General features: G+C 43.9%; 1 protein-coding gene across 2 annotated transcripts in view; it reads right to left on the reverse strand.

Moving 5' to 3' along the window:
* The window catches only part of PLOD2 (procollagen-lysine,2-oxoglutarate 5-dioxygenase 2), a 97,138-nt gene extending 72,317 nt beyond the window's left edge, over nt 1-24,821 (reverse strand). The window contains exon 1 of one of the 2 annotated variants that reach the window (XM_090051194.1): nt 24,323-24,821. In XM_090051194.1, the coding sequence (XP_089907320.1) occupies nt 24,323-24,791 (469 nt within the window). In that variant the 5' untranslated portion in view covers nt 24,792-24,821. The remainder of the gene's footprint in view (nt 1-24,322) is intronic. The other variant, XM_090051192.1, reaches the window with a different exon arrangement.
* Between the last annotated feature and the right edge of the window lie 507 nt (nt 24,822-25,328).

Here is a 25,328-nt window from a genome sequence, read left to right on the forward strand (position 1 = left end):
CAGAGCCCTGGCAGCTGCACATATCAGACATCAGCTTCTGAAGCTGAAACAGAGCCAAGCCCTCCCCAGAGCCAGAGCACAGTCCCCAGGGTTAGGGAAGAATTTAAGCTGCTCACTGTGGGGCTCCCTACCCTGCTGTCCTCCTCTCAGGAGCCTCTGTGACCCAGCAGGCAGGACCCCCATAGGAGGATAGAGAGGCTTAGTGCTACCACTGGTGCCAGGAGCCCCATACCAGCTGCACCGCCATGGCGAGCCATCCCCTGTCTACCCAGCAGCAGCAAGAGGCATGGAGTTCTGCCTTCCACCTCACCACTGCAGCTAGCACAGGGCTCTTGGCAGCAGTGGTTGCAGCACCAAGTCTCTCCTTCCTATCATAGATTTCCTAGACATTAGGGCTGGAAGGGACCTCGGAAGATCGAGTCCAGCCCCCTGCCCAAAGGGCAGGAAGTCAGCTGGGGTCATAGGATCCCAGCAAGATAAGAACCCAATTTGCGCTTGAAGGTGTTCAATGTAGGTGCTTGAACCACCTCCGCTGGCAGACTGTTCCAGACCTTGGAGGCTCGGACAGTAAAGAAATTCTTCCTTAAGTCCAGCCTGAAACAGTCTTGCAGTAGTTTATAACTATTCGACTTCATCATCCCTTGGGGCACTCTGATGAACAAACGTTTCCCCAGATCCTGGTGGTCACCCCTGATAAACTTATCGGTGGCCATCAGATCACCCCTGAGCCTGCACTTTTCCAGGCTACAGAGCCCCATCATAAGGTCTGTTTCCCCCTCAGCCTGTCATCGTAAGGTCTGTTTTCCTGACCTCTGATCATGCACGTGGCTCTTCTCTGGTCTCCCTCAAGCTTCTCCACATCCTTTTTGAATTGTGGAGCCCAAAACTGGACGCAGTACTCCAGCTGCAGCCTCACCAAGGCCGAGTACAAGGGGAGAATGACGTCCCGGGATTTGCTTGAGAAGCATCTATGGATGCAAGCCAGCATTTTGGTCACTTTAGTAACCACAGCATCGCATTGCAGGCTCACGTTCATCTTGTGGTCAATGATGACCCCCAAGTTTCTTTCTCCTGTAGTGCTAGCCAGCGTAGCACTGCTAAGCCTATAAGGATGCTGCAGGTTCTTCCTCCCCAGGTGGAGAACCTTGCATTTTTCAGTGTTAAACACCATCAGGTTCTCATCCGCCCATTTGCTGAGCCTGTCCAGGTCAGCCTGGATCACCCGCCTGTCTTCTGGCGTGGATGTTTTGCCCCAAAGTTTGGTGTCATCAGCAAACTTGGCCAGTCTGCTTCTGACTCCAATCCACATCATTAATGAAGATGTTGAACAATATGGGTTCAACAACAGAGCCCTGGAGGACCCCACTGGTCACAGGGCACCATGATGAGTGACTTCCATCAATTACCATCCTCTGGGTCTGACCACGGAGCCAGTTCTCCAGCCAGCAGATCATGGTGAACCCAAGGCCACAACTGACCAGTTTTGCCAAGAGGTGATCATGAGATACCAGATGGAAAGCTTTTTTGAAGTCAAGATATATGACATCAATCTCTTCTCCCTTGTCCAGGTGATAGGTCATCTGGTTATAGAAGGTAACGAGATTGGTCAGGCAAGGCCTACCCACAACAAACCCGTGCTGGCTATCCCTTAGGATGTTGGCTTCGGCCAGTCCAGTAAGGATGGCCTCTTTAATAAAATTTTCTAAGGTCTTCCCTAGGATAGAAGTCAGGCTGATAAGCCTATAGTTAGCCGGATCCACTTTCCTTCCTTTCTTCAAGATAGGCACCACACTGGCCTTCTTCCAGTCTTCGGGCACTACACCAGAGCGCCAGGAGTTTTCAAAGATCCGTGCCAGGGGCTGGGCTATGATGCTCACCAGCTCCTTGAGGACCCTGGGGTGTAGATTGTCAGGGCCGGCTGACTTGAAGGTATCCACCTTCTCAAGTGTTCCTTCATGAGGTCAGCATTTATGGAGGCCAGGGGATCTCCCTCACCCGGACCTCCCTGTCCCATAGCAGGCACGGGCGTCCCATGGGACTGATGAAAGACCAACGCAAAGTACCCACTTAATAGGTTGGCTTTTTCCTGGGTGTCAGCTGTCAGTTGCCCCATCTGGTTCAGCAGGGGTCCAATGTTGCCCTTGCTTTCTCTCTGGCTCCCCACATATCTGAAAAAAGGACTTTTTATTGTCTTTCATGTTCAAAGCTAGTTGGAGTTCAGTCTTGGCTTTCCTGGTTTGCTCCCTGCAGGACTGGACCAGTGGAGAATAATCCTTGTTGGAAGTGAATCCTGTCCCCCATCCTTTGTAGGCTTTTCTTTGTAGCCTTAGGAGGTCTGCTAGGTCCCCGGAGAGCCAGAGGGGCTGCTGTGCCCTCTTGCTGCCTTTCCTCTGAGATCGAATAGACTTAGCTTGTACACTGAGGATCACTCCCTTGAGAAGCAACCACTCTTCTTGAACTCCCCTCTCCCTGAGGTCATGGTCCCTTAGGGCCTCACTGACAAGCCTCCTGAGCTTGTCATAGTTGGCTTTTCTGAAGTCAAGAACTTCCGTGTTGCTGACTGACTTGCCAGCTTTACGGCCGATGGTGAAGGTGATCAGCTCATGGTCGCTGTCACCGAACTTCCCATCGATCACCAGGTCGCCGATTAAGTCATCCCCTGTAACCAGTACCAGGTCGAGCAGCGCTTTGCCAGTCCATTAAGGATGACCTCTTTAATAAACTTTTCTAAGACCTTCCCCGGGATAGAAGTCAGGCTGACGGACCTATAGTTAGCTGGATCCACTTTCCTCCCTTTCTTGAAGATAGGCACCACTTCCAGTCTTCAGGCACTACACCAGAGCGCCAGGGGTTTTCAAAGATCCGTGCCAGAGGCTGGGCTATAATGCTATCCAGCTCCTTGAGTACCCTGGGGTGTAGATTGTCAGGGCAAGCTGACTTGAAGGTATCTAGCCTCTCAAGGTGTTCCTTCACGAGGTCAGCATAAATGAAGGGCAGGGGATCTCCCTCATCCAGACCTCCCTGTCCCGTGGTGGGCAAGGGCGTCCCATGGGACTGATAAGAGACCGACACAAAGTACCCATTTAATAGGTGCCGGGTCCCACACACTGGGCCAGAGGCCCTGGGATGAGGGTGGCAGGACAGAGAAACCTGAACCCAAAACAGCCAGCCTGCATTGACTCCCACCCCATAAACTGAGGGGGTCACATGCTCCCCATATCCGTCTCCCTGAAAATGCACACAGTGGCAGGGAGCCAGCCCCGCCCTCCGCCCCACCCCCAGGCAAGCTGCCCATGGCTACCTCCTGCTCCCCAGTGAGGTCCCATGGCTGTGCATTCCCACCCCAGCCGAGCAGTGCCCCCAGCCCTCAGCCTGCCTCCAACATCATATATGCCCCCCCCCCACACCCCCGACTTACCTGTAGGCAGCTGGAGGACCTACTCCCCATGCTGGCTGGCTGTATTGCTAGCCATGTGTGCACACACATGTATGTGACGCCCCCCCACATCCTGCTCCCCCCAGCCCCAAGCAGTCCCTTGCAGGCTGGAACTCTGTTCTCTGCATAACAAGTTATCTGAATTAATGTTCCAGTCTGCAAAGGAAAACCCACCGTTTCCCATGTTTTTCTCTTTTAAAAGAAAAAATCCGCATTTTTCTGCAGTAAATAGAAGACTCCAGATCCTGGCTAATCATGCAGGATTCTCACTGCACATTAACCTTCTATCCACACTAATATGTCTTCCAGGGCATGTCTCAGTTCTCCAACCTGGGCTGTATTTAAGCACAGTCTCTTTCTAAAACAAAGCTCTTGAGAGAAATGAAATTAAAATTAATTACTTTTAATAGGCACTCTAAACTGTTGCACATGTTGCTTCACTTTCTCAAGAAATGGAACATATTCTTGTTCCACTTATTCTTGTTCCTTTAGGCTTATTTAAATCTGTTTTAAACTATAGAGATTCAGCTCAAGGTCTAATTACAATTTTTTTTTTTTTAAATCAGGAATGGGTGTTAGGTCCAACATTAGTCAAAATTTCTGCTACTGCTACTGCACAATGTATTTGCTCTGGTTGCTTACCTAGCTACTCCCTTCTACCCCACACACAGGTACACGTCAGCAATGGGAATAAATCAATGGCTTAAAACTCAAACATTTGGGACTTGTTTTGGCTAAAAGAATTTATAGAAATATACTATACTCCAAATGGTAACATTTCATTGAGATTCGTAAACAAACAATAACCGACTAAACCAAAACTTCTGGAGGTTAGAAAAGACATTTATTCCTCCCTCCCATGGGCCTTGTGCATCAGTATTTTCTGGTTCTGATCCATAACAATATCAAAATAGTACAAGAAAGGTAGCTGATACATTCCCAGCCAAATGGGAAGCACTTGAAGTAACAAGAAAGAATTTCAACGTTTTTATCCCAATTGTTCATACCCATAAGGTATGTAAAAATATATATCCAAGCTTTAGAATGGAATTCTCTCATAGTTTTGTCCCTAGCATCTTTGAGCAGCCTTAGGTGGAACTTCCAGGCATCTAATAAAACTAAGCAATTGCCCAAGAACAATGGGGGGGGGGCAGCAGGGAAGACAGCTGGCGGGGACAGAGACCCGAGGCCCCTTTCTCCCCTCCCCCCTTCCTTCCTGCTGCTTGGGGTCCGGGCCCGCTCCCGCCCAGAACGAGGGAGCAGACCCAGGCCCAATGCAAGGGAGGACCAGACTCAAAGGTGGGGAGAAGCCAGGCTGCAGTGGCAGTGGGAGGCAGGGGGGAGCAGTGGTCCCAGGCTGACCCAGTGGGGGTAGGGCAATAGAAGGACAGGCTCAGGGCCAACATGGGGGAGTGGAGCTGGGGGTGGAGGAGTGGGCCCGAGCCCGATGGGGAGAGAAGACTTGCTCCTCCCTTCCCCCTATAGCTGCTGTGTGGGGCCGGGCCTGCTCCCCGCCCCCCGCTGTGGCAGGACGGCTTTTCCCCTGGCTCATGGGATGGGCCAGACAGACAGACTTTTACAGTATTAGAATAATACACATGGCTATCAAATGTATTGGTTAATCCCACAGCAGGATTCCTGTAGGATGCATTCCCAGAAGCAAAGACTTAGAATCAGATGCTAACTGTGTAGTAAGTGTTCAGGGTGACTAAAAATAGATTGCCTTAAAGGCCATCCAGTCTAGAATATTTCTAAAGGATTCACCAAGGTAGGAAGAACACACACTCAATTTATCCTGGATAATGGCTAAACAGAATGGAAGACAAAAAGGAAATATTTTCTTTGTGGAACAAGAATAAATTATGCACTACTTGTTTTTAACTGCTGTATTTTTAAGTTAGAGCACACTGGAAAGTGTGATCATACGAGACTGTATTACGAAGCCAACATAATCCCTTATTGAAAGTTTCCGATGTGAACTGTAAAGAATTGGCTAAAATTGCAGAATTTGGTTCGGGGTAGACATATTTTATACCTACCCGTTCCTGTGAAACATCAGCCACAAGTATTTTCTAATCAGCACTAGACAAGTTGACGCAAGTGCCAAACCCTGGGTGGATCAAATTAACTTTTACTCTTCCTCCTCCTATTTATATTTATATTTGACCTAGTGGCTCAGGAAAAAAAGTTCGAACAAATGTATGTTTTGACAAGCAAAAGTTGCTAGAAGTGCTGGTTAGGGTTATTACTTCTTGTTTAGGAACTCTTAAAGATAATCCGTAAGTATTTTGGGGCACAAGCAGTCTGCACCATTTACCTCATCCAAGATTTTTATACAGTTACATAATATTCCAATATGTATACTATTCTACACTCCCTTCCCATTCCCCCACCCCACACTTTTCTTACCTCATGAAGAATGGAAGAAAGCAAATGTGCCAAAAAAAGAATAATTTTAACGAGGGCTATGTAAAATGGAGACATGCAAGTAGCTATACAACACAGTTGATGCTGACCCTGGTCTACAAATGGACCTATAAAATGCATTTATAACATACTTAGTTTCACACCAAGCAGGGGCTATATTGAAAAAGGTACTATTTACAATAAAGATATTTTATATTTTAGTACATTTGCCCTTGTTGAACACTTTTTAAAATATTATAGTCAAGCAATTGTTAAATACTGCATGTAACCAGTCGTAGGTTATAAATGTACATGAGTATAAATCAATGCTTTACCAGAGCAATAGCAATTATAGCTACCATACTTAGAATTTAAATCTCTTTATAGAATAGTTATCCCTCATTTCATTTGTTTTGTGTTACTTAGGAATCTGTTTTAAGAGAGCAGACAGACTATGACATCATACTGTCTACAAGGCATCTGGAGAGGCATTGCAAAAATTATGCAGTTACATTAGCAGATACTCACAGGACATTAAGAACCTAAAGCAGCTCCCTTTTCATCCAAATCAAAAAACTATAAGACAAAAATACTAATGTATTGCATCTAGATCATATGCTTTGTTCTGATCTCACTTACATTAGTATTACATTAGCCTATTTTCCTTGATGTCAGTAAAGTGATTATTTATTTTTATGCAAGTAACAAGCATTCGGTCCAAAAAGATTACTATATACATGCAGCATTACATTCCCTACCGACTTGTAACTAAGTTTCAAAGTGAAAAATGTTAAGGACATTTCTGGGCAATTTTAAAAATACTTTACTTCTTTGGGTTTAAAATATCATACCAGGTTTAAAAAAATATATTCACCCTGCCACACAGCTAGCTTCCAGCATCTTATCTATATCTTGGATCAAAACATTTTATAAAGATATAGATAAGAGAAATTTACCATTTAAAAGAAACTTGAATTAACTGTAACCAAAGAATTTAGGAGGCAGCAAGTCCTTAAAAGGATTGGTTCCAATTTTTGTTATGTAGATATATGTTAGGAGCAATTTTGCTGAAGTTGAGAGAGGATAAAGTAAGACCAGATCAAGGTCCAGTAAGTTTAATAAAGTTGCCTTTCAATTCCAGGATGTAAGGATTGGGGCGGGAGAGCAAAAAGCACAGTGAAAGGGCCACAAGACAACAATCTCTGCCTAATTCCTAGCAGACCACTTCAGATCAGCCACATCTCACTATTCTGAGCCAACAAATCAAAGGCTAAGTGCTCTGTTTAGCATCTGATACCTAGTGAGAATCCATGCAAATTCAGGGGTAGAATAGACTAGCAAAACCATGCAAATAATGCTTCTGCAGCCAACATACCAACGTAAACCTCTTTGGGCCCAATACTCATCCTCCTTTTGGAGCTGAGCAGTTGCAAAGAAGGTGAGCTGTGCAGTCTGCTCCAGAGGAACAGGGTTGGCCCTGGCACTCTGCTCCCTAGCGGGATCACTATCAGTGCTCTGGCTGGCTGAGAAAAAGGGAAGAAGGGGAAACCTGCTTGAGACTGCATCCAGGGTCTGCCTGGCAGGGCTGCAGCAGCCCCTGCCAGGCCTCCCCCTCCCCCCCCACCCCCTTGAGTGGCAGGGGTGTGGCCAGATGCTGGGCCCAGGTTAGCAACCTGAGGCAATGTGGGGGGAAGGGAGGGATTAAACCCTCTCCCTCCCCCACTTCACTTCAGGCTGTCAATCAGCTGGGGTCCCATACCTGTGGGAGAAGGGAAGGAGGGGGTTGAAACTCCCCTCCCTCCCCAGCCTTCACCACAGTGCACCACCCAGGGGCCAGGGTCTGGCCATGGCCCCCTCCCCCACCACTTGAGCAGCAAGTGGGGAAAAGCCTGGCAGAGGCTGCTTTCCCCTCTCCCCCTCCAGGGACACCTCAGCTGGGGACCATGCAGGACAGGACTGGGGGTTTAAACCCCTCCCCAAACATACTCAGCCGCCTGCCACGGCCTGGCCACCCCCCTCCCCCCAGCTCATGCAGGCAGGGGGGAAAGCCTGGAGGGCTTCTCTTCCAGCTTCCCTCCAACCTTCCAGCCACTACCAAAGGGAAAAAGAGGCCTTGCTCTAGCCCCCCCCCCCCCCCCCCGCTTCTAGCCTGAGCCACTGCAGCCATGTAGCTGTATTTCTGGAATCAAAAGAGAAAAATCTATGCACTTGCTTCTCAGTTCAGTTTCCACAGTTAAGACTAACCTGTAAAGATTTAACTGATTTAGCCTTGGGCTTTTTCAATGTCTGTACTTAGCCGCAGGGGGCAAACTACCACTGGGCAATCCTGTACTTTGAGAACATGCCTTTGTCAACACATAGTGCACTGACACTACCTTTACTTGTCAGACTGACAAGGATCAGGCCCAGTATTTACTCAGACTTAAGTACCATCTGAATTTATGTGAACAGGAAATATCCAATTTTATATTCCCATGCAATATGGAGCCTGTGAAAAATAAAACTTCAACCCAAACTTGGATGTAACTTATAAAAGGTCATTCTGACAGTTACACTCACAAAGTAGACCTACTTTCAATAAAATAATTTACTCCTGCCTGAGAAAATAAAATAATTTACTAAGGAAACAGCTGAGAGAGTGTCAGCATTTGGCTGACAACCTCTCCAGTGATAAAAATAGTTACTTTTAAATAAAAATTATCTTCCATATTTGTAAAAAAGTAAACACTTTGAAAATATTTGGCTGTGAAAGCCATGGCTCTGTCTTAGATATCTGTAATATATACAAGATTATAAATGAGTGTTTAGTAAATAAATAAATTCCCCTCCATCATTGCCCTTCATGCTGTTATAGTTAAGGATCTAACACCATAACAGAATATTTACTTTCAAGGGTAAAAACTATAATTCAGACCCTTTGTTTTCAATAATATGACCAACAAGTTCTAAGCCAGGAAATAAAACAATTCCTTCATGTTTCAGCAACAATGTCCTCCACCTTAGTGTCTTGGCAAACAAATGTGACAACAAATGTCTTGAGCTATGTACTCTCTCAAACTCGCATTTTTTTTTAAATTTATCCTGAATGAAAACACACAGACTACTAGTCAATTGATGCTACTGGGAATTTATACAATAGTTTTATAGTGGTCAAAATATTATTCACGTCCATGTGGGAGCCAAGGATCAGTTCTTAAATCCAGACCTTGCAGACATTGGCAGAGACATGGTAGTGTGATAGCATACTCCGCACGAAAAGAAAAATATATGATCCATATACCCTTCAGACGGTAAGAAACAAAAAACAAGTTCAATTATGGGAATACATACCTTCCAAAAAGTTCTGGTGACTGCATAAAACAATTTTAGGTTTCTGTTTGTAGATTACATCATTACCAGAACCTCTCAAAGGAATTACAATACTATTGGTCTGTATCACCAGCCAGAGGGAACAAAAGTATGTAGGAAAGTATTTCTTAAGAACATCCAGTAAACATGTAAAATAGTACAGTGGAGGAGAGTAAATGGCTCAAACTTCTTAGACTCAGGGCACTACTTGTTAGACACAAGGCACCCCTCTGAAACTACCAGTTTTTAGCCATCTGTTGTGGCGTTTTTGGACTATGGAAAAATAATACAGGAATTAGTTTATTGCAAATAACTCAGAAAGAACACAACAGACCAGAAATGTTTTTGATATGATGGATTCCTACTTGAAATTTCCTGGCCTATCTTGTGAATTACGTGAAAGTGTTTGCACACCTACCATTGTATTGTGTGGCACCCTGAGGCACTTTTAAAAGGATCTCATGGCACCAAAGGTAAGAATCACTCATTGGTGATGTGTAAAGGGTGCACCCCCTAAGATGGGCAGTGCAGCCTCTGAGATTGGCCACTGCTGCTGGGAGTAGCCGCTCACCACCCCCCTCTCCCTTCGCCACTGGTGGCATCTGCAAATGGTTGCCAATTGGTGCTCGCAATGCCCCCCCCAGCCTTGCCACCGACACTGCCGACAGCATCTGCAGGAGATCAATGATTGCCAGTCGGTGCTTGCCACCCTCCCCACTTCACTGGCATGGCCGCTCGTGGGAGCTCCCTGCTCGGCCTGCCTCCATCATTGACACCACTGCAGCCTGCCTGCAGAAGCTCCCTGCTCATTGCCGCCACTGCCTGCAAGTGGTTGCCGTGTCCCCCCAGCCTCAGGAGGCACACAATATTCTCACATCCTAAATCAGTGATTCTGTCAAAGAGCATCCAAGTGAAAATTTAAATTCTCGCAATGGGGAAGCAAGGTTTATCCAGCTATCAGCATTGTATATCAGGCACAGTAACTGCTTGTGCTTCTCCTGCATTGGAGGAATGTGCAGACATAAAAATGTTTTCAATGTGAGTTTCCCTTTCTTTAGTTCTTAATTACTGTGGTTTTGAAAATCTGGATTGAATAAATGTCACTGACACCAGCATCCCATAATGACCTTTACTATTCCTGACAAACTTTTCCAAACCAAACTGCATAAAAATGAAGACAGCTGTTAACAGTTGTTTCTCAAAACAGATAATTGTTCCTCTTGTTCACTTCCCAAATGGATGTGCACTTCTATGGATAGAAATCAGCTATTATTTGAATTCATACGAATCTTCACTCCTCTATTATTCTTTCTACGTCCAGTCTCCTAAATCCATAAAGGATGGAACAGAATAAACAAGTAGCCAGCAATGAAAAGAAGAAGAAAAAAAGAATCTCCCAAGCAATTCTTAATGTTGATCATCAGTATCGAGTGGCAATAAAGTAACTTCCAGAATTAAGAGCCTGCACTCACAGAAACTGATCTACTGTGAACCTGAAAAGGAGGGGAAAAAATAGTAGGCAGTTTTCCAAAATTTCTTCCACTGAAAAGAGGCAATGCTTTTTGTACATAGAAAATTAGCTTATAAGACCTAAGCAGTGCTCTCAACTCGGATATCCACACATCCAGCATCTTCTATTGACAGATGCCTTCCAGAATAACACCAGCTTTACATGTACAAAATATGCAGTTTTATTGTTGTTGCTTTTGTAAGTATGCTGACTCAGGCATATTGCAATAAGTATAAATGATAATAGCAAGTTCTATTCATACCCTTAAATCCAATTCATTTGGCACAGAGAGGAGTGATTTTTAGATTTTGAAACAACTCAATGGAATTCAAAACTCAGATTTCCCAAAGCTTTATGATAGGAATAATAAAGATTTGAGGAGAAGAACAGTTAATAGCCTTTGGTGATCCTTTATGTACATATGACTAACCCTATGTAATGTGGATAACAGATTAACAATCTTTCTGGAACATACATTTTCCAGGATAAGATGCTCTACAGCATTTTCTGTACCAGGCAAAGTAATTAAAACCTATTGAATAGTACCTTTTGGAGGGAGAAGGGGTTTCCTCCGCATAAAACTACACACAGAAGAGTACTACTTACTCATTTGGGTATAGCTCCCAATTAATTAAAACATTTACAGAAGAAATTTTAAGGAGTACCTAACAAGCAATATTTCCATCATAATATAAAGACATTTAAGAAAACCAATATCCCCCAAGGCCCATAACAATATTGTATAAGTTGCCATGGTTTCAAGAAAAGAAAGCTCAGCATAAGAAAGGGAGCATGCCTGAATTGGCGTATTTTGGCTGTGCTAATGACAATTCTATTCCTTCTCCTTATATTGCACCACCAGACCACTGCAATGTCATAAGGGGAGGTCAGAGTGGCTCTTCTGCTTGCTTTCTTTCCACCCTTATCCACATTATATTGTTATCTGTCCGGGAACTTAAAACTCCTAAGAACAATCTGAAAGCCAGTTTTCTAGCATAACATCATCTTACATTGCTTATCAATCATGCACTTAGCCTTGGCCTTTTGAAAGGAAAACCAAATCTGTTAATGCAAGAGCTGGAATGCTTTCATTTTAATATTGCCAATATAATGACAAGTGAGTAACTTGTAACAGTTGTTAATCTGAATCTCAAAACTTAATTCAAACAAGTTTAAAACAAAAACCAGATTCTCTAAAAAGATGTCAAGCATCTGGAAAACGGGACAGCTTACCACATTTATAAACATAGCTATACATTAGATCGGTGCAGATCAATTTATTCAGTGTTATCCAGTGACAGACACAGATCACAAGTACACTCTATAATAAACCAAATCCTGAATATATATTTCTACCCCTCTCAGTTAGTGAGGTATTCTATGAACCAATTTTATAAAATAAAAAATAATGGCAACGAAAATTTCTACTTAAACAAAGAGCTTGGCATAGCTCGTATTTCAAGTAGAAGAGCAGAAGCATCTTCAAATTTTTCCCAGGACTCTTGATTAACCTAACTTGCCGAAACAGTATGCATTTATATATTTATGTTTATATATATATTTATATTCTTTTGCCCCAATGAAGAGCCATACATTATAGTCTTCAAAATGTTTAACCTGAAAGGCACATGTTTGTACGAACACAGACTATCACTGTTTATACAAACTGGAATATGTTTAAAGCATTAAAGCTTTCTCTGTTATACTTTCAAGACCTTGTTGTTCCGAAGCCTTCCCTAGCCCCATTATGTCCCAAGTGTATCCAGGAGACACAGATAGTTTGTAAATCACACTAATTTCAGCAAACAGTCTCTTACAAAATTGGGCCCTAAGCTATTTAATCAGAACTGAGTGGGATATTTTAAAAATAAGTAAAAATAAATAACAAACAAACACTGAGAATGAAGTAGCAGAAGAACAAAAAGACTTCAAGCAGAATCATTAAAATAATAGAAGATCTAAATTTTTAAGTTATAGATTAAATTATATTCTTAAATTGTTAATAGGCAATTCTAAAATCCCAGGTTGTGTTAATACTAGAACATATTTTGAAAGGTATTTCGTAAGCAAATATGTACCTCTCTACCAGAAATACAGCCACAGTCAATGCTCAGTTTAGCTTAAGGGTTACATTTTCAAAAGAGCATACCACCATGTGTTGACTTCTTCTGAAAGTCTGGCCCATATGTCTTTGTTTTTAATCTATGGAACTATCTTCATATTAATCGCTCCTGTATATACAAATAAAAGTATGCCTCACTGCAAAACAGTCAAAAGCTGCCTAAAGGGAAGAAAATAAATTAAAATATGCTGCATTAATACAGGTGTTTATTTCAGTGTTTTGCCTTAAGGAGTGTCATTTATAAGTCTAAAAATATTACATTTAAAAAAAAAGTTCAGATCTGATCAGAGATATGGGGCAGAAAATTTTCCATGGAGAATACATATATGTTTTACTGATTTGTAAACAGGAGGGTAAATTATAATCCAAACCAAAAATCAAGTTATGAATTCACCTAATTGGCTGTGCAGGCTAAATCACAACCAAATTTAAAATGCTTATTTCATCTCAGACTGCAAGCAAAAGTAAAACCAGAACTAAAACTGTGATTAATTTTTGTCTCCCTTTCAGTTCAGCAAACACACAGAATGGCCTCTCATTTCCTTTTCTTGAGTTGGGGAAGTTGGAAGTGTTTGCATAAGATCTGTTAGTTTTTGCCAGGTCTGGGGGAAAGAAGCAGCAGGATCCTTGCTTTCAAGATCTGCAATCCACTGAGTAGTTGTTGAAGACGGTCAAGCTTTTTATCAAGCTTTGTAGACAAAATGCGAAAAAAAGATCAAGAAAAAGCAGATGAGACATTAGCTAGAGCTATATTTGCAAGTGGTACACCTCTTTCCATAAGTGAAAATCAAAACTGGAAGGACTATTACAAGCTAATTCATCATCATATAAGTTACCTTCACATTATCGCTTATTACATTCTCTCTTAAATAGAGAGTATGACAGTTCAAACAATGGTTATTCAAAGCGTTGGTCAAGCAGAATCACTGACTCTGATGTCATGTGGATGGACTGATACACAGTAAAAACTGTTATGTGGCATATCCCAGGAATGGGGGATGCCATATAACAAAATATGCCGGTTAACTGAGTGGCCCAAACAGGCATCCTTGCCTGTTCAGGCCGCCGCTTCTCCCGCTGTGTCTGGGGCATTGCCACCCCTCCCACGAGCCCCACGGGACAGGGAGGCAGGCCCCACACAGCCTGTTACGCCCCCGAGCCATGGGGGCTTGGCAGCACAGGCTGCTTTGCCCCAGGCCGTGGGGGCTCAGAGAAACCGGAAGTGCCACTGTGGGCACTTCCAATTTCACTTTATCTTACAAGCCAGCACGCCAGTTAATAGAACATGCCGGCTTGTAAGGTGCCAGTTAACACAACTTTTACTGTACAGGGAAATCCTTTATTGAACATTATGTTAGGAACACCTGAACAATATTCCTGAAAGCAATTGCTACCAAATCTTCTCATCATACAGGTGAATATGTAGCCAGGTTACTGAGTGAAGAGATTGAATGTGCAGGTCTCTCCAGGGCGCAAGCCCCTGTAACTGATAGTGCAAGTAACATGAAAGCTGCATGGCAAATATTAAAGGAAAAGTATCCTCATTTAATAGTATTTGGCTGTCTTGCTCATGGGTTCAATATTCTGGCAAAGGACATAGTAAGTGTGAACACAATGAAGACAATATTGGCAAACTGCAAAGTGATTGCAAAAGTATTCAACAATCATTATACTGCTAATCAGATTTTGAAGAAATTACAGAAAGAGAAGCAGGGGAAGGAAAGTGCACTTTTATTGCCAGGAGAAACTACATGGAACTCGGCTACAAAGTGTTTACATAGTTTGCTGTGCACAAAGAACTGTTTGCAGTGTCCTTCAATAGATGACACAGTATCCCAGATTATTCTCGTGAACATTCGGAAGCAGATTCTCAACAATGATGCGTTCTGGATTCGAGTTCAAGGAACATTCAATTTGCTACTACCAGTTTCAGTGACTATCAAGAAATTTGCAGGAGATACACCAAGCCTTTCAAATATTCCAGAGATATTCAGACAACTAATTGAAAATCTAACTGAGCTTTTGTCTTCTTTACCTCTACCCAGAAAAGAAGTAGTAAAACACATGTTTACTAAGAGATCCAAGTTTTGCTCTCATCCAGTTCATCTGGCAGCAAACCTTTTGGATCCTCAACACACAGAGCAACATTTATCAGAAGATGAATTATCTACTGCTCTTGATACAATTATGAAAGTAGCTAAAAATGCTGATGAAATAACCACGGTGACAGACATTATTGAGTAGCACGCAAAAGAAAAACGTTGGAGCAAAGACGTCATTTGGCGGGCACAAGAGAATGCGTCTCCACTCACATGGTGGCAGGGATACCGTAACACCCGACTGGTCTAAGGATCCTAAGCAGTCCACCAACAGCAGCTTCTTGTAAACAGAACTGGAAGGCTTTCAGCTCAATCAAGACAAAAATGAAGAATAGACCAACAAATGAACGCACTCTTAAGCTTGTTTCTATTTCTCATAATATCTTGATTTTGGAGAATCAGTCAGAAGCACAATTAGCGAAGAAGATGCAGTGTGACGATAAGTTGCCCTTGCCCATAGGCTCATTGGTAAAAACAACCCTTAGCAAAAGAGACTGTTCTGGTTCATGTAATTCTGAATCAGATTTGCCTCAATCTGATTCTGAAATGGAGCTAATAATTATTGCACATGATTCTACAGATAGTGACAGCGAAACTGGAGGAACCGCAATGACCTCAGTGGAAGAGAGTTAAACTCTGTTGAAATAGATGAGTGGACAATCATGGCATATCGTGCACTGTTCTTTGGGGGGTGCTAAAATTAGTGTCAACCATTTTCAGTGCCTTCATTTTTTTTCTTAAATTTAAACAATGTAAGGGAAGTATATGCTATTGTGTACTGTCTTTATATTTTTACAAGTAGTCCAATAAAATTTTCTTTCAACATAAAGCTTTGAATTTGTTCGACTATAACATTTAAACTACATTAAGTGTACTGTATTTATTTTTTTCCTAATCAAGTATTTCAGTTCAAATACCTTCTGGCTATTGGGACATAAAATTAACCTGGGAGTACTTTTTTTAGTTTTGTTTACTAAACAGAAGTCAAATACACAGCAAAATCAGATTGTGCTGTATTTAGGGCACTGGAAAATTTTCTGGAAAATTCAAAATTTTCCAGAAAGCCTACATCTCTGGAGCTTCCCCCTACACCCTTTGCTCACCAGGATGTGCAGCACTGAGCAGCACTGATATGCCAGTGCCCTGCCCCTCACTCTCAACCCACAGCCATCTCCCTACCCCAGTCCCCTCACTCCCAACCCACAGGGCAAGGTACATGGGTGAGGGGTTTGTGGTGGTGGCTTGGGGGTGTGGGATTTGTGGGTGGATTGTGGGGAGGGGTTGGTCAGGAGGGGTGGGTCCCCTGCCCCCCCGCACAGCTCACAGACTGCACCCCCCCCGGCAGGGCCCACGTGCTCTCTGCCTAGCCCCAGCCCCCACTCACTCCCCTGATCATTCCCTCACCTGGTCCCAGCCTTCGATTATTGCCCCACCTGGCCCCAGCATCCCTACATTCACTGGCTGTAGCAGCAGCCATCGGGGCTGCTGGAGCCTCATGGCACGGCCCTCCAAGAAAGTGGAGATCGGCCCCGGCCGCCTGGCATCCCTGCTGGCACTGCTGCATTGCACAGGTGCAGCCCTGCTTGGCAGGGCGCTATGCAGCGCCACATCCTGCCAGGCAGCTCGGGGCTGCTGCAGCTGACACCCAGGCAGCCCTTGGTGCTGTGCAGTGCCCTGCCAATGCTCACCCTCATTCATCCCACAGCAGGGTGGATTGGATCTAAATCAAATCAAGCTAATCATGATCTAAATCACAATTTAAATCACCGGTCAGGAAGCCTCAATTTAATTGTTGTTTTCAATAAAAAGTACATTCTTGGTGTTTGACATAACTTTCATTAAAATTCCCAAACCATCTCTTTTACAGCCTGGGAAGCCTGCTGCCATAATAAGCCTTCCCTTCTACCATACCACTCATTCCCTCACTAGATCTCAAATCAATGGGAGGAACTTATCCCTCAAAACTTCTGGAATATTCTGCTTAAAATGGTTCTCTTGGGCAGGCTCAAAGCATTGACTTCAGTGGGAGGTGACATACGCCCAGATATATTTTGTTTCATTAGGTAAAGAAAAACGTGACTAGCCTTTGTGTTAATTTAGAGCTCTTATAACAACAAAGTTTTAAATCTGAATTACTGCAAGGGATATTCACTAGCAGCTGGTGAACCAAGAAGTGAACTAAATCAGTTTTGCTCATGGTTACTATATGAATTCCAATATAAGAGTCCTAACGAAAGCAGGGTTGCATTTTATTGTCTTAGTTTAGGAAATCGGTCAACAACTGCTTAGTACTTCAGCATAAAAATGTCCAGAGGTATACGATACATTGCACAGAAATGCCTTATGGTTTAGGTGGACAAGGGACAGAATGACCAATTATTTTCAATGCATCTTTTTTTCCAACATTTGTTAGATTTAAACAACGAGTAGATGCAGCCAAAAGTGGATCCAGGATTCTACAAAGAAAGCTGCAGGAGGCAGCAGCCTCCAACACTGCAGAGGTGGCTGTATTGGTCACTCCCAAATTCTTCTCCCCTCTTACTGAGGAGGGCAACTGGCAATACAGGAGCAGCCATCAGGGATTTTAAGGTAAGGATTCCCCGCCACCCTTCCCCTCCCTGCTCAGAAGCACATTCCCACTCTTCCCCTTTCCTACCTGCTGCTGCCAATGTCCTAAGGAGAAGCTCTTGTCCTGCTCTAGCTGGGCTGCACAGGGGCTTGGTTCAGCCTGGGACAAGCAAGATTAGGGTTCCCCCTCCCTACCAGTCCCCTCAGATGTGCCTGCTCTTGGGTTGGCAGGGAACAAGGAGAGGAAACCTGCCTACCTGCCACCACATTGGGCTGATCCCAGCCCTGGTACAGCCCAGCTGGAAAAGGGCAAGCGCTCCCCTTGCCCCCAGGACAGTGGAGAGAGGAACAGGTAGGGGAGAGAGGAAGGAGAGGAAAGGGAGGTAGTTTCTCAGAGCCCAGAGAAAGCAGCGAGATACTTAACTTCTTCAGGGACAAAGTCCCCAGCTGCTGCTCCTGCCATGTGGTCAGAAAGGGGGGTACAGCACTTCACCCCCTCTGGATCCGCCCTTGGGAGTAGTTATGGTAATGCAAAACATTACTGAATTAGAACCAACACAGCCATGATATGAAGGGAATGCATAGATATTCATAGCACACTATCCTTATTGGAGTATAAACAAGACAGATTATTTTGTGACAATTCAAATGTACAAGACTTGTTCTTTCTATAATATGGTTATCACTAACATGGTTTGGGTGTTCAAGTACTAGAGACCATAGAAGTCAAAGGTGAAAAAAAAACCAAAAAACAAAAAAACAAAAAAAATCACATTTTGGGATAAATAATCCATTTTAGGGGCATCTGTCATATCAGTTCACCAAATTATAGAGTGAATACAGGTTTCATATAATATCGAAACTTCAGACAATCCCTGAAAATCACTATCTGTGACTATCAGAGCTGTACTTTTAAAATTACATTCCAACACTGAATAAAACTATGCGAATATCTAAAAATACTCCTATGCAGATAGTTTCAAGACATTCCTGCTACAGAAACTTGATCAAACAAGACAATTTAGTGCTGGAGAGAATTAAAGTCACGGGTTAAACAGAAAACTGCTCCTTTTTAATCTGTTAAATTCCTTACCTCTTTGAAACAATTCTAGTTCATTTTTTATATACATGTAAAAAAATTCAAATAAAGTGTAAATTGTCTTTGAAATGTCATTACTCATCCTTCATGTAAAGTAATCAATTTGAGCACAGGTAAGGTAGACTTAAAAAAAATTACTAGAAGGGGTTTATATGATATATAATCTAATGTAGTACCACCTATGATTACATACATTTTATAGCACTAGTCACTGCACAGATTTGTTTCTCAGTTTCAGGGATCCGGTTACTTTTTGTTTTTAAGCAAGTAATTAAATTTAGGAGGGGAAAAAACTAATTAATATATTTGGAAATGGATTGTCTTAATGCAAAAACATACCAGATATAAGGTATAATCAGTTTAAACCCTGATCCTGAACCTTCTCAGAGAAGTTCCATCAGCTTCATATTAGCAGCATGTAAACCAAAGCACATGTACATAGCAGTTTACTGGATCAAGACCTGGGTGCTAAATATCACAATTCTGGCACTTTCACATTCACAGAGTAGAACATTATTTTGTGACTAGTTCAGTTAACGTGCTTTACACTAAAGTCTTTAGACCAGATTTTTGGCATCATCTCATTCTGAACATGGCTTTAGATTGCAAATAACTATATTGATTATAATGAAACTAGTTTCACCCTAAATTGTGTGATGCAATGAAGTGACAAGGGGTCTAACCTGTTATATAGTTTATAATTTTCAGCTAACTGCATAAGCCACCCTCCACCCTCAGTTTTTATGTAAACTGTATGCTGTGAACACTTTCCAAGAGTGTCAAAAACATTATGTAAAGCCTTTCAGTGGTAATTCAGTATTTACAGGGAAAGAAAGTAACAAGAAATACAAAGAAAGCAAAACGAATTTAGTTGCTCATGAAGCACAGCCCTAAAAAAATTAATTTATATACTGTTAATTTCCCTACCACCCTTGCGCACACTTCACTACTGAAAATCCACTATAATCAGTTACTCTGCAGGTGTATCTTGTTTAAAGGCCAAAGCCTGCAAACACTTGGGTAAATATAACATAGGAGAGGTGTCTATATTGATTTTATTTATACTATGTATGTAAATAAATACTTGCTGGGCAGCCCTGTGCTTGAGCTGTCAGAATGGGATGCATGAAACCCAAATTCAATTTCATGCTCTGCCAAATTGCCAGCACAACCTTGGGAATACCATTTAGCATTTTTCTGCCTCAGTTTCTTGTCTGTGTAATGTGAATGATAGCACCTCTATACCTTGTGTGGGTGTTGGCAGAATAAATACACTCAAGATATTGAAGTGCTCAAATACTGTAATAAATAGGTCCATATAAGCACCTAAGACAACTTTAATGCTGAATTTACTTATTACCAGACACAGAGTTTCCTAGTAGGGCTAGTCTCATTAAAGTCAGTAGAAGAACTTGGGGTAGCACGTAATATGTCTGGAAGTAAGCATCTGCAGGAATGAGTGCTAAATTTGTCAGTTAGTCCTTGCATCGGTGGGTTTGTCCCCGTTTTGGTGCAAGGAAAAGCAGATGCAACTTGTGATTTCCCCGTGTCAGTTCAGACCACAGCGTAGGCCAAGGACTGTCCTAATTTTATCTGCTGCAATGACTCTTACAGGGCATTTCACATTTCAAAAACCACTGGGGTAGAAGAACACTGTAGCAATATCCCACCCACCTTATTCTCCTGGTTTACTCACAGTTAGCCTCCTATATTGAGGCCCACCACCTATCAATGACTCCCAGCAAGGAGGGAAGGGAGATGACACTCAATGGCATCTTTGCAACAATGTAGGAAAAGCAGCCAGAGGCAATACTAAATTAGGCCCCTAGTTTGCCTCTAAAGTAACACCATATGGTATAAAAATAACAGTAAGAGTGGAATATGATTTAGTAAAAGATATGAGCTAATCTAAACTCTGTGAACAATCTGTTCAATGATGATATGAGCAAAGCACATTTAAAACTAAATGTAAATAATTAGCAGAGAAACCCTTGCAGCCATTCACCTCATATGGGAGGGCTAAGGCGTAAACTACATTCCTCCCTCTAAATGCCAATCCGTGCAGACATTTGGGAAGGTTAAATCTTGCACAAAAAAAATAAGGCTGGCCTTATATGTTAGTTTCCCTGAGAAGGTACACTAACTTAGACTGAGAACACGTTAACCCAATCTAGTGAATGTTTGCACACACTCAGAGCACAGTCCCAGACCTTGGAAGCCCCAGCCCTGGGGCTGTCATCCTCCTACCCCTACAACCCTGATCAGGCTATTTGTAGCCCCCTAACCACCCTCAGCATTTACTCTCCCCATCACCCCACCACCACCACAGACCCACCAATCCTCCCTGCCTCCACCTCATCCCACAAACTTGCCTGCCCACCCTTACTTACTTACACTAGGTCCCCATGCAGCTCCCAGCACAACAGTTATCTGCACACACAGCTCCTGATCTACAATCACAGATCAAGGCTGTGTGATAGACTGGATACAGTAAACATCTACACATACCCTAAGAAATTCCAACCACAATTCTAGAAAAACAACTAAAATTGATACTCCGGTCCAATTCTACTCCTTTTTAAATCATACAGAATAGTACTTTTACCCTCTATCAGTTTTAATATAATGGGATTAAGTCAGAGGCCCAGATAATAGAGCCTTTACTCATTTTGGAGAGCAATTAAGTGATACCAGGAACTACTTGTATGAACAGCTGCCATGGTGCCTTAAGTGGGAAGGTAACTGATCTCCCTTCCTAAGGAAATGGTTTACAAAGATTAGAGCCAACCTAGCTTTATTTTACCCATTACATTCTCAGTTTAGTCAGCAAAACACGTATCGTTTACCAAATATGGTGAAACTACAAAAATTACAATTTCTTCAACAAAGAAATTGTCATCCACAAAGATGGACAAGTTAGATACAAGTTTGAATCTTATGAAATATTGTTAGGTCCTTCAATTTGAACAATTAAGTAGTATTTTCAATTATTTTAGTTTTAGGTTAGGGAAGGTCAAACATACTATAGTCAACCCTAATGAGAGTGTTGTAATTTTGGTTGTAATTACTGTGCAGTTTCATCAGGAAACAGTCCTTCTTTTTGTAACCCATCACAAGCTTTTAGCACGCTATATTTAAGCGCCATTACCTTTTTCCAGTAAAACTATGTAGGCAGATTAAAAAATAAAGTACAGTATAGTTTGGGAGCCACTCTTCCACATCCCTGCAACAAGTAATATTTAACATCAGTGACCTATGGTTTGAATATTTAATATGTTAATTGTATTCATTATATATTGTAAAAACACACACTCTACAAAGTACCAACAGTCTAGAAATTAAACCCAAGACTGATAAAGTGGAGGCAAAGCAAGGTCTACTCTTCCATAAGCAGTACTACATCCTTAAAAGAGCTCAATGAAATGGCTCAATCAAACTCAGGGAAATCACTTAAAGGGTTAAAGCTAGAGGCTCTAGCTAACACAGCCAGCAGTGTCTAGTGCCAAGAAACAGAAAGCAGTTTCCAAGTTGGCAGAAGCAGTTATGATTCAATACATTTTTAGTGCATTTTAAAATGTATTTAATAAATTTAAATGTACGTTTTTAATTTTTTTTCACATAAAGGATTAGTTAACAAAGGGTGGGGAAAAGTCTAATGTAATACTAGATCATTTATTAAACTGTTGTACTAGTGGCTAATCTTGATAGCCTACTAAAAAACCCAACCCAAAACTCTTACTTAAAACACTCCGCTAAAATAATTAAGGTATTTGTAACAGTTTGAAAAGGAGTCTTTACGCAATTAGTCTTTCAAACAGAATTAAATCCAAGGGTTTGCTATAAAAACCTCATTGACACTGGCTACAACAGAAATAGAAACTCAAGAGTTTATTTAATAACTACTGCAATTTTCCAGGTTTCCACACAGAACAGTTAGAATGGTAACAAAAGCATACACCTCTGCCACACTTCAAAACCCAGGCAGTAGTCAACTGCTTAAAGGGCAAGAACCAACTATGTGCAAAGTAGCTAAAGATGAGCAAGTTTCACCAGTCTAGAGAATCTGCTATACATCAGGGCAGATTTTATATTGTTAGCCAGGGTCCCAAAGGTACAATCTTGTCAAAGGAGGTGAGATTTACAAGCTCTGTTCCTCAAAGAAAAGTTCCCTTTGGCAGAATCAGAGACACCTAAACCACATATTAAAAATAAATGTATTACTTTGCTTGAGTGAGCCAAGACTTTAATCTAGCAGGGTAGGAGACTTTTCCAAACACAATTCACAGATTAGTTCAAAAGCTAAAGCAAGTTGCATGTCACTACATTAAATCTCAAAATATATGGCCAGTTTGAAATACACCGACACATTTTGACACGTTTGGGCACCTCTCTGTGAACTGGACTGATGCAGACATTCTTTTACTGTTGTTTAACACACTAAGGATTGAATTCCTTGCTGCCGTCCAGCTCCTTGGACTAGCATATTACAGGATACAAGCAGCAGAAAGCGAACAAGCCTGGGAGGGAAAAGGAGGGGTAGTCATGTCTCCAGTTCACTGTGCTATGAGAAAACGGCTAACAAGAAAGTATTGGAATTAAGTTTAGGGAAGCAGAGTGTGCTTTTCCAGGAACTTGTGGGGGGAGGGGAGGGAGCGATAAGCTCATCAACACCTTGCATGGCTCTCAAGATGTTCTTTTTATTATTATTATTATTTATTTATTTAAGGAAAAATTTTCTTGTCTGAGGTCAGCCAAATCAGGTCCAAATCCTTTGAATCACTCAAGAACTTTACATGGCCCTACAACTGGCAAGTATCCTCCGCCCCAAACTTTTCAGCCTGGGGCTTAAGATGCCTGCCAAAAGGTTTGGAGGTATCGGACGTGCAGACCCAAGCCCAGAGACCTGGGGTTCAGATGCCCCTGAGTTTTGCTTGCCCTCAGCTGTATGGCCACAGGAGCAAGCTAGGGAGAAATCTCCCATTTTCATAAAGTTGGGGTGTAGCCAAGATCCTCCCACTGGAAGCTGTGCCCAAGCTAACTATGAGGCTCTCCTAGGGGAGTCCTGTCTGCAAGCAGACAAGGGTGCACCCTCCACTACACAGTGCCATTTTAACTGCACCGCTTTTTGTCATGGTATTTCCCCTGCCAGGTAAGATATTCATGACTCAAAGGAAGGAGAACTGATCACTTAATAGAAAAAAAAGCAACTCTCTGCCCCGGGGGGGGGGGGGGGAGAAGGTGCGGTAGTTTAGTCAGGGCATGTGTAGATTTCTGCAAGGCTGACGTTGCTGTTTGCTAAATACATGATGGCCCCCCATCTACCCTAGCCCACCAACTTCATCTGTGAATGTTCAAGTATGAATGCTCAGAGGAAGTTAGAAGCTGCACCGTGGGCTATTCTGTTTTCTCCCCACCTTAAAGAAGCCTCCTTTGGGAGACTGACAGACATCTGAATGGGGGGGGGCAAGTTTCCCAGAACAGAAGGGTGAGGAAGGGCAAGCCGGAGCGCGCTAAGCAGGAGCTGGCGATGCCGCAGGGAGCAGGCTCCCTGGCCCGGCGGGGGCAGGACGAAGAGGACAACCGGCTTCTTTCCCGGCGCCCTGGGGACCCGCGCAGACCGGGGGGAGACGGCACAAAGGGACTTTGCAGCCCGGCCCCGAGTGCATGCCCCCGGCGGGCCGTTCCGGGAGGCCCGGCGCCGCGCGGAGGAGCGGGGCCGGGAGTCGCGCCTCACCTGTGGGGATGGGCGGCGGCCCCGCCTCGGCCGGGAGCGGGCCCCAGCGCTGCGACGCGCACGCCAGCACCAGCACCAGCAGCGGCAGCGGCAGCGGCAGCGCGGGGGGCTGCGCCTCGCTCCCGCTGCCCGTCCCCGCCATGCCCCGGCCCCGGGCTCCGCCGCGCCGCGCTCTCCCCTGCGGGCCCCGGGCCAGCTCCGCGTGTCCGCCCGCGCCGCGCTGCCCAAAGAAGGGAGGAAGCGAAGGCGCTGCCGGGCGCTGCCAAGGGCAAGAGGCAAAGGGCAGCGCCGGGCCGCGCCGGGGCTTTATGCGCTCGGGCAGGGGCGGTGCAGCCCCCGGGAGGGGACGCTCGCACCGCCGCACCCCGGCTATTGGCTGCGGGGTGGAGGCGGGCGCCGGCCTCCGCCTCCCCGCGCTTGCCGCCACCACCCGGGGCAACAGCGGGGCGGCGGCCCGGCTGCGGCGCATGGCGGGGCGGCGAGTGCCCGTGCGGGCACCTGGGAGCCGCGGCCGCTGCAGCTGCCTTGGACATGGCGGGGAGGGGCCGCTCGCTCCCTCCCTCCCTCCCCTCGCTGCAGGGGCGTCCTGCCACGGCTTAGTGCTTCGACACGTCCAAGAGCAGAAGGACACCAAATGGCTGCATTAGCGTCCCTTGGCCCCGCTGTCTTCCCCACAACATAAGCACTGGTGTAAGTGCCCACCCATCCCTCCCCCCCTTCTTTCATTGAGGGAAGACAAAAGGGAGCCCCTGGGATGGTTTTCATTTGCGCAGCATCCACTGAGCTAAGGATGTCATCAAGAAGCACCAGCGATGTCAGCACTGTGTGTGTTTGCCTCAGGTACTGATTTTGGCCCCGGCAAAGTAGTGCACAGCTGTCCTTGGTTCAAGGAAGAAAAACTCTGCGGTTTGCTCAGTCTGACGCTTCCCTGCGCAGAATGGGAGGACTACATTTTCTAATTTTAGGAATGTGTTAGGAAATTCTGAACATTAATTCTTGCTCTCAT

This window comes from Crocodylus siamensis, chromosome 6 (genome assembly GCF_052110815.1).
Source record: "Crocodylus siamensis isolate JL-2025a chromosome 6, ASM5211081v1, whole genome shotgun sequence".
NCBI lineage: Eukaryota > Metazoa > Chordata > Crocodylia > Crocodylidae > Crocodylus > Crocodylus siamensis.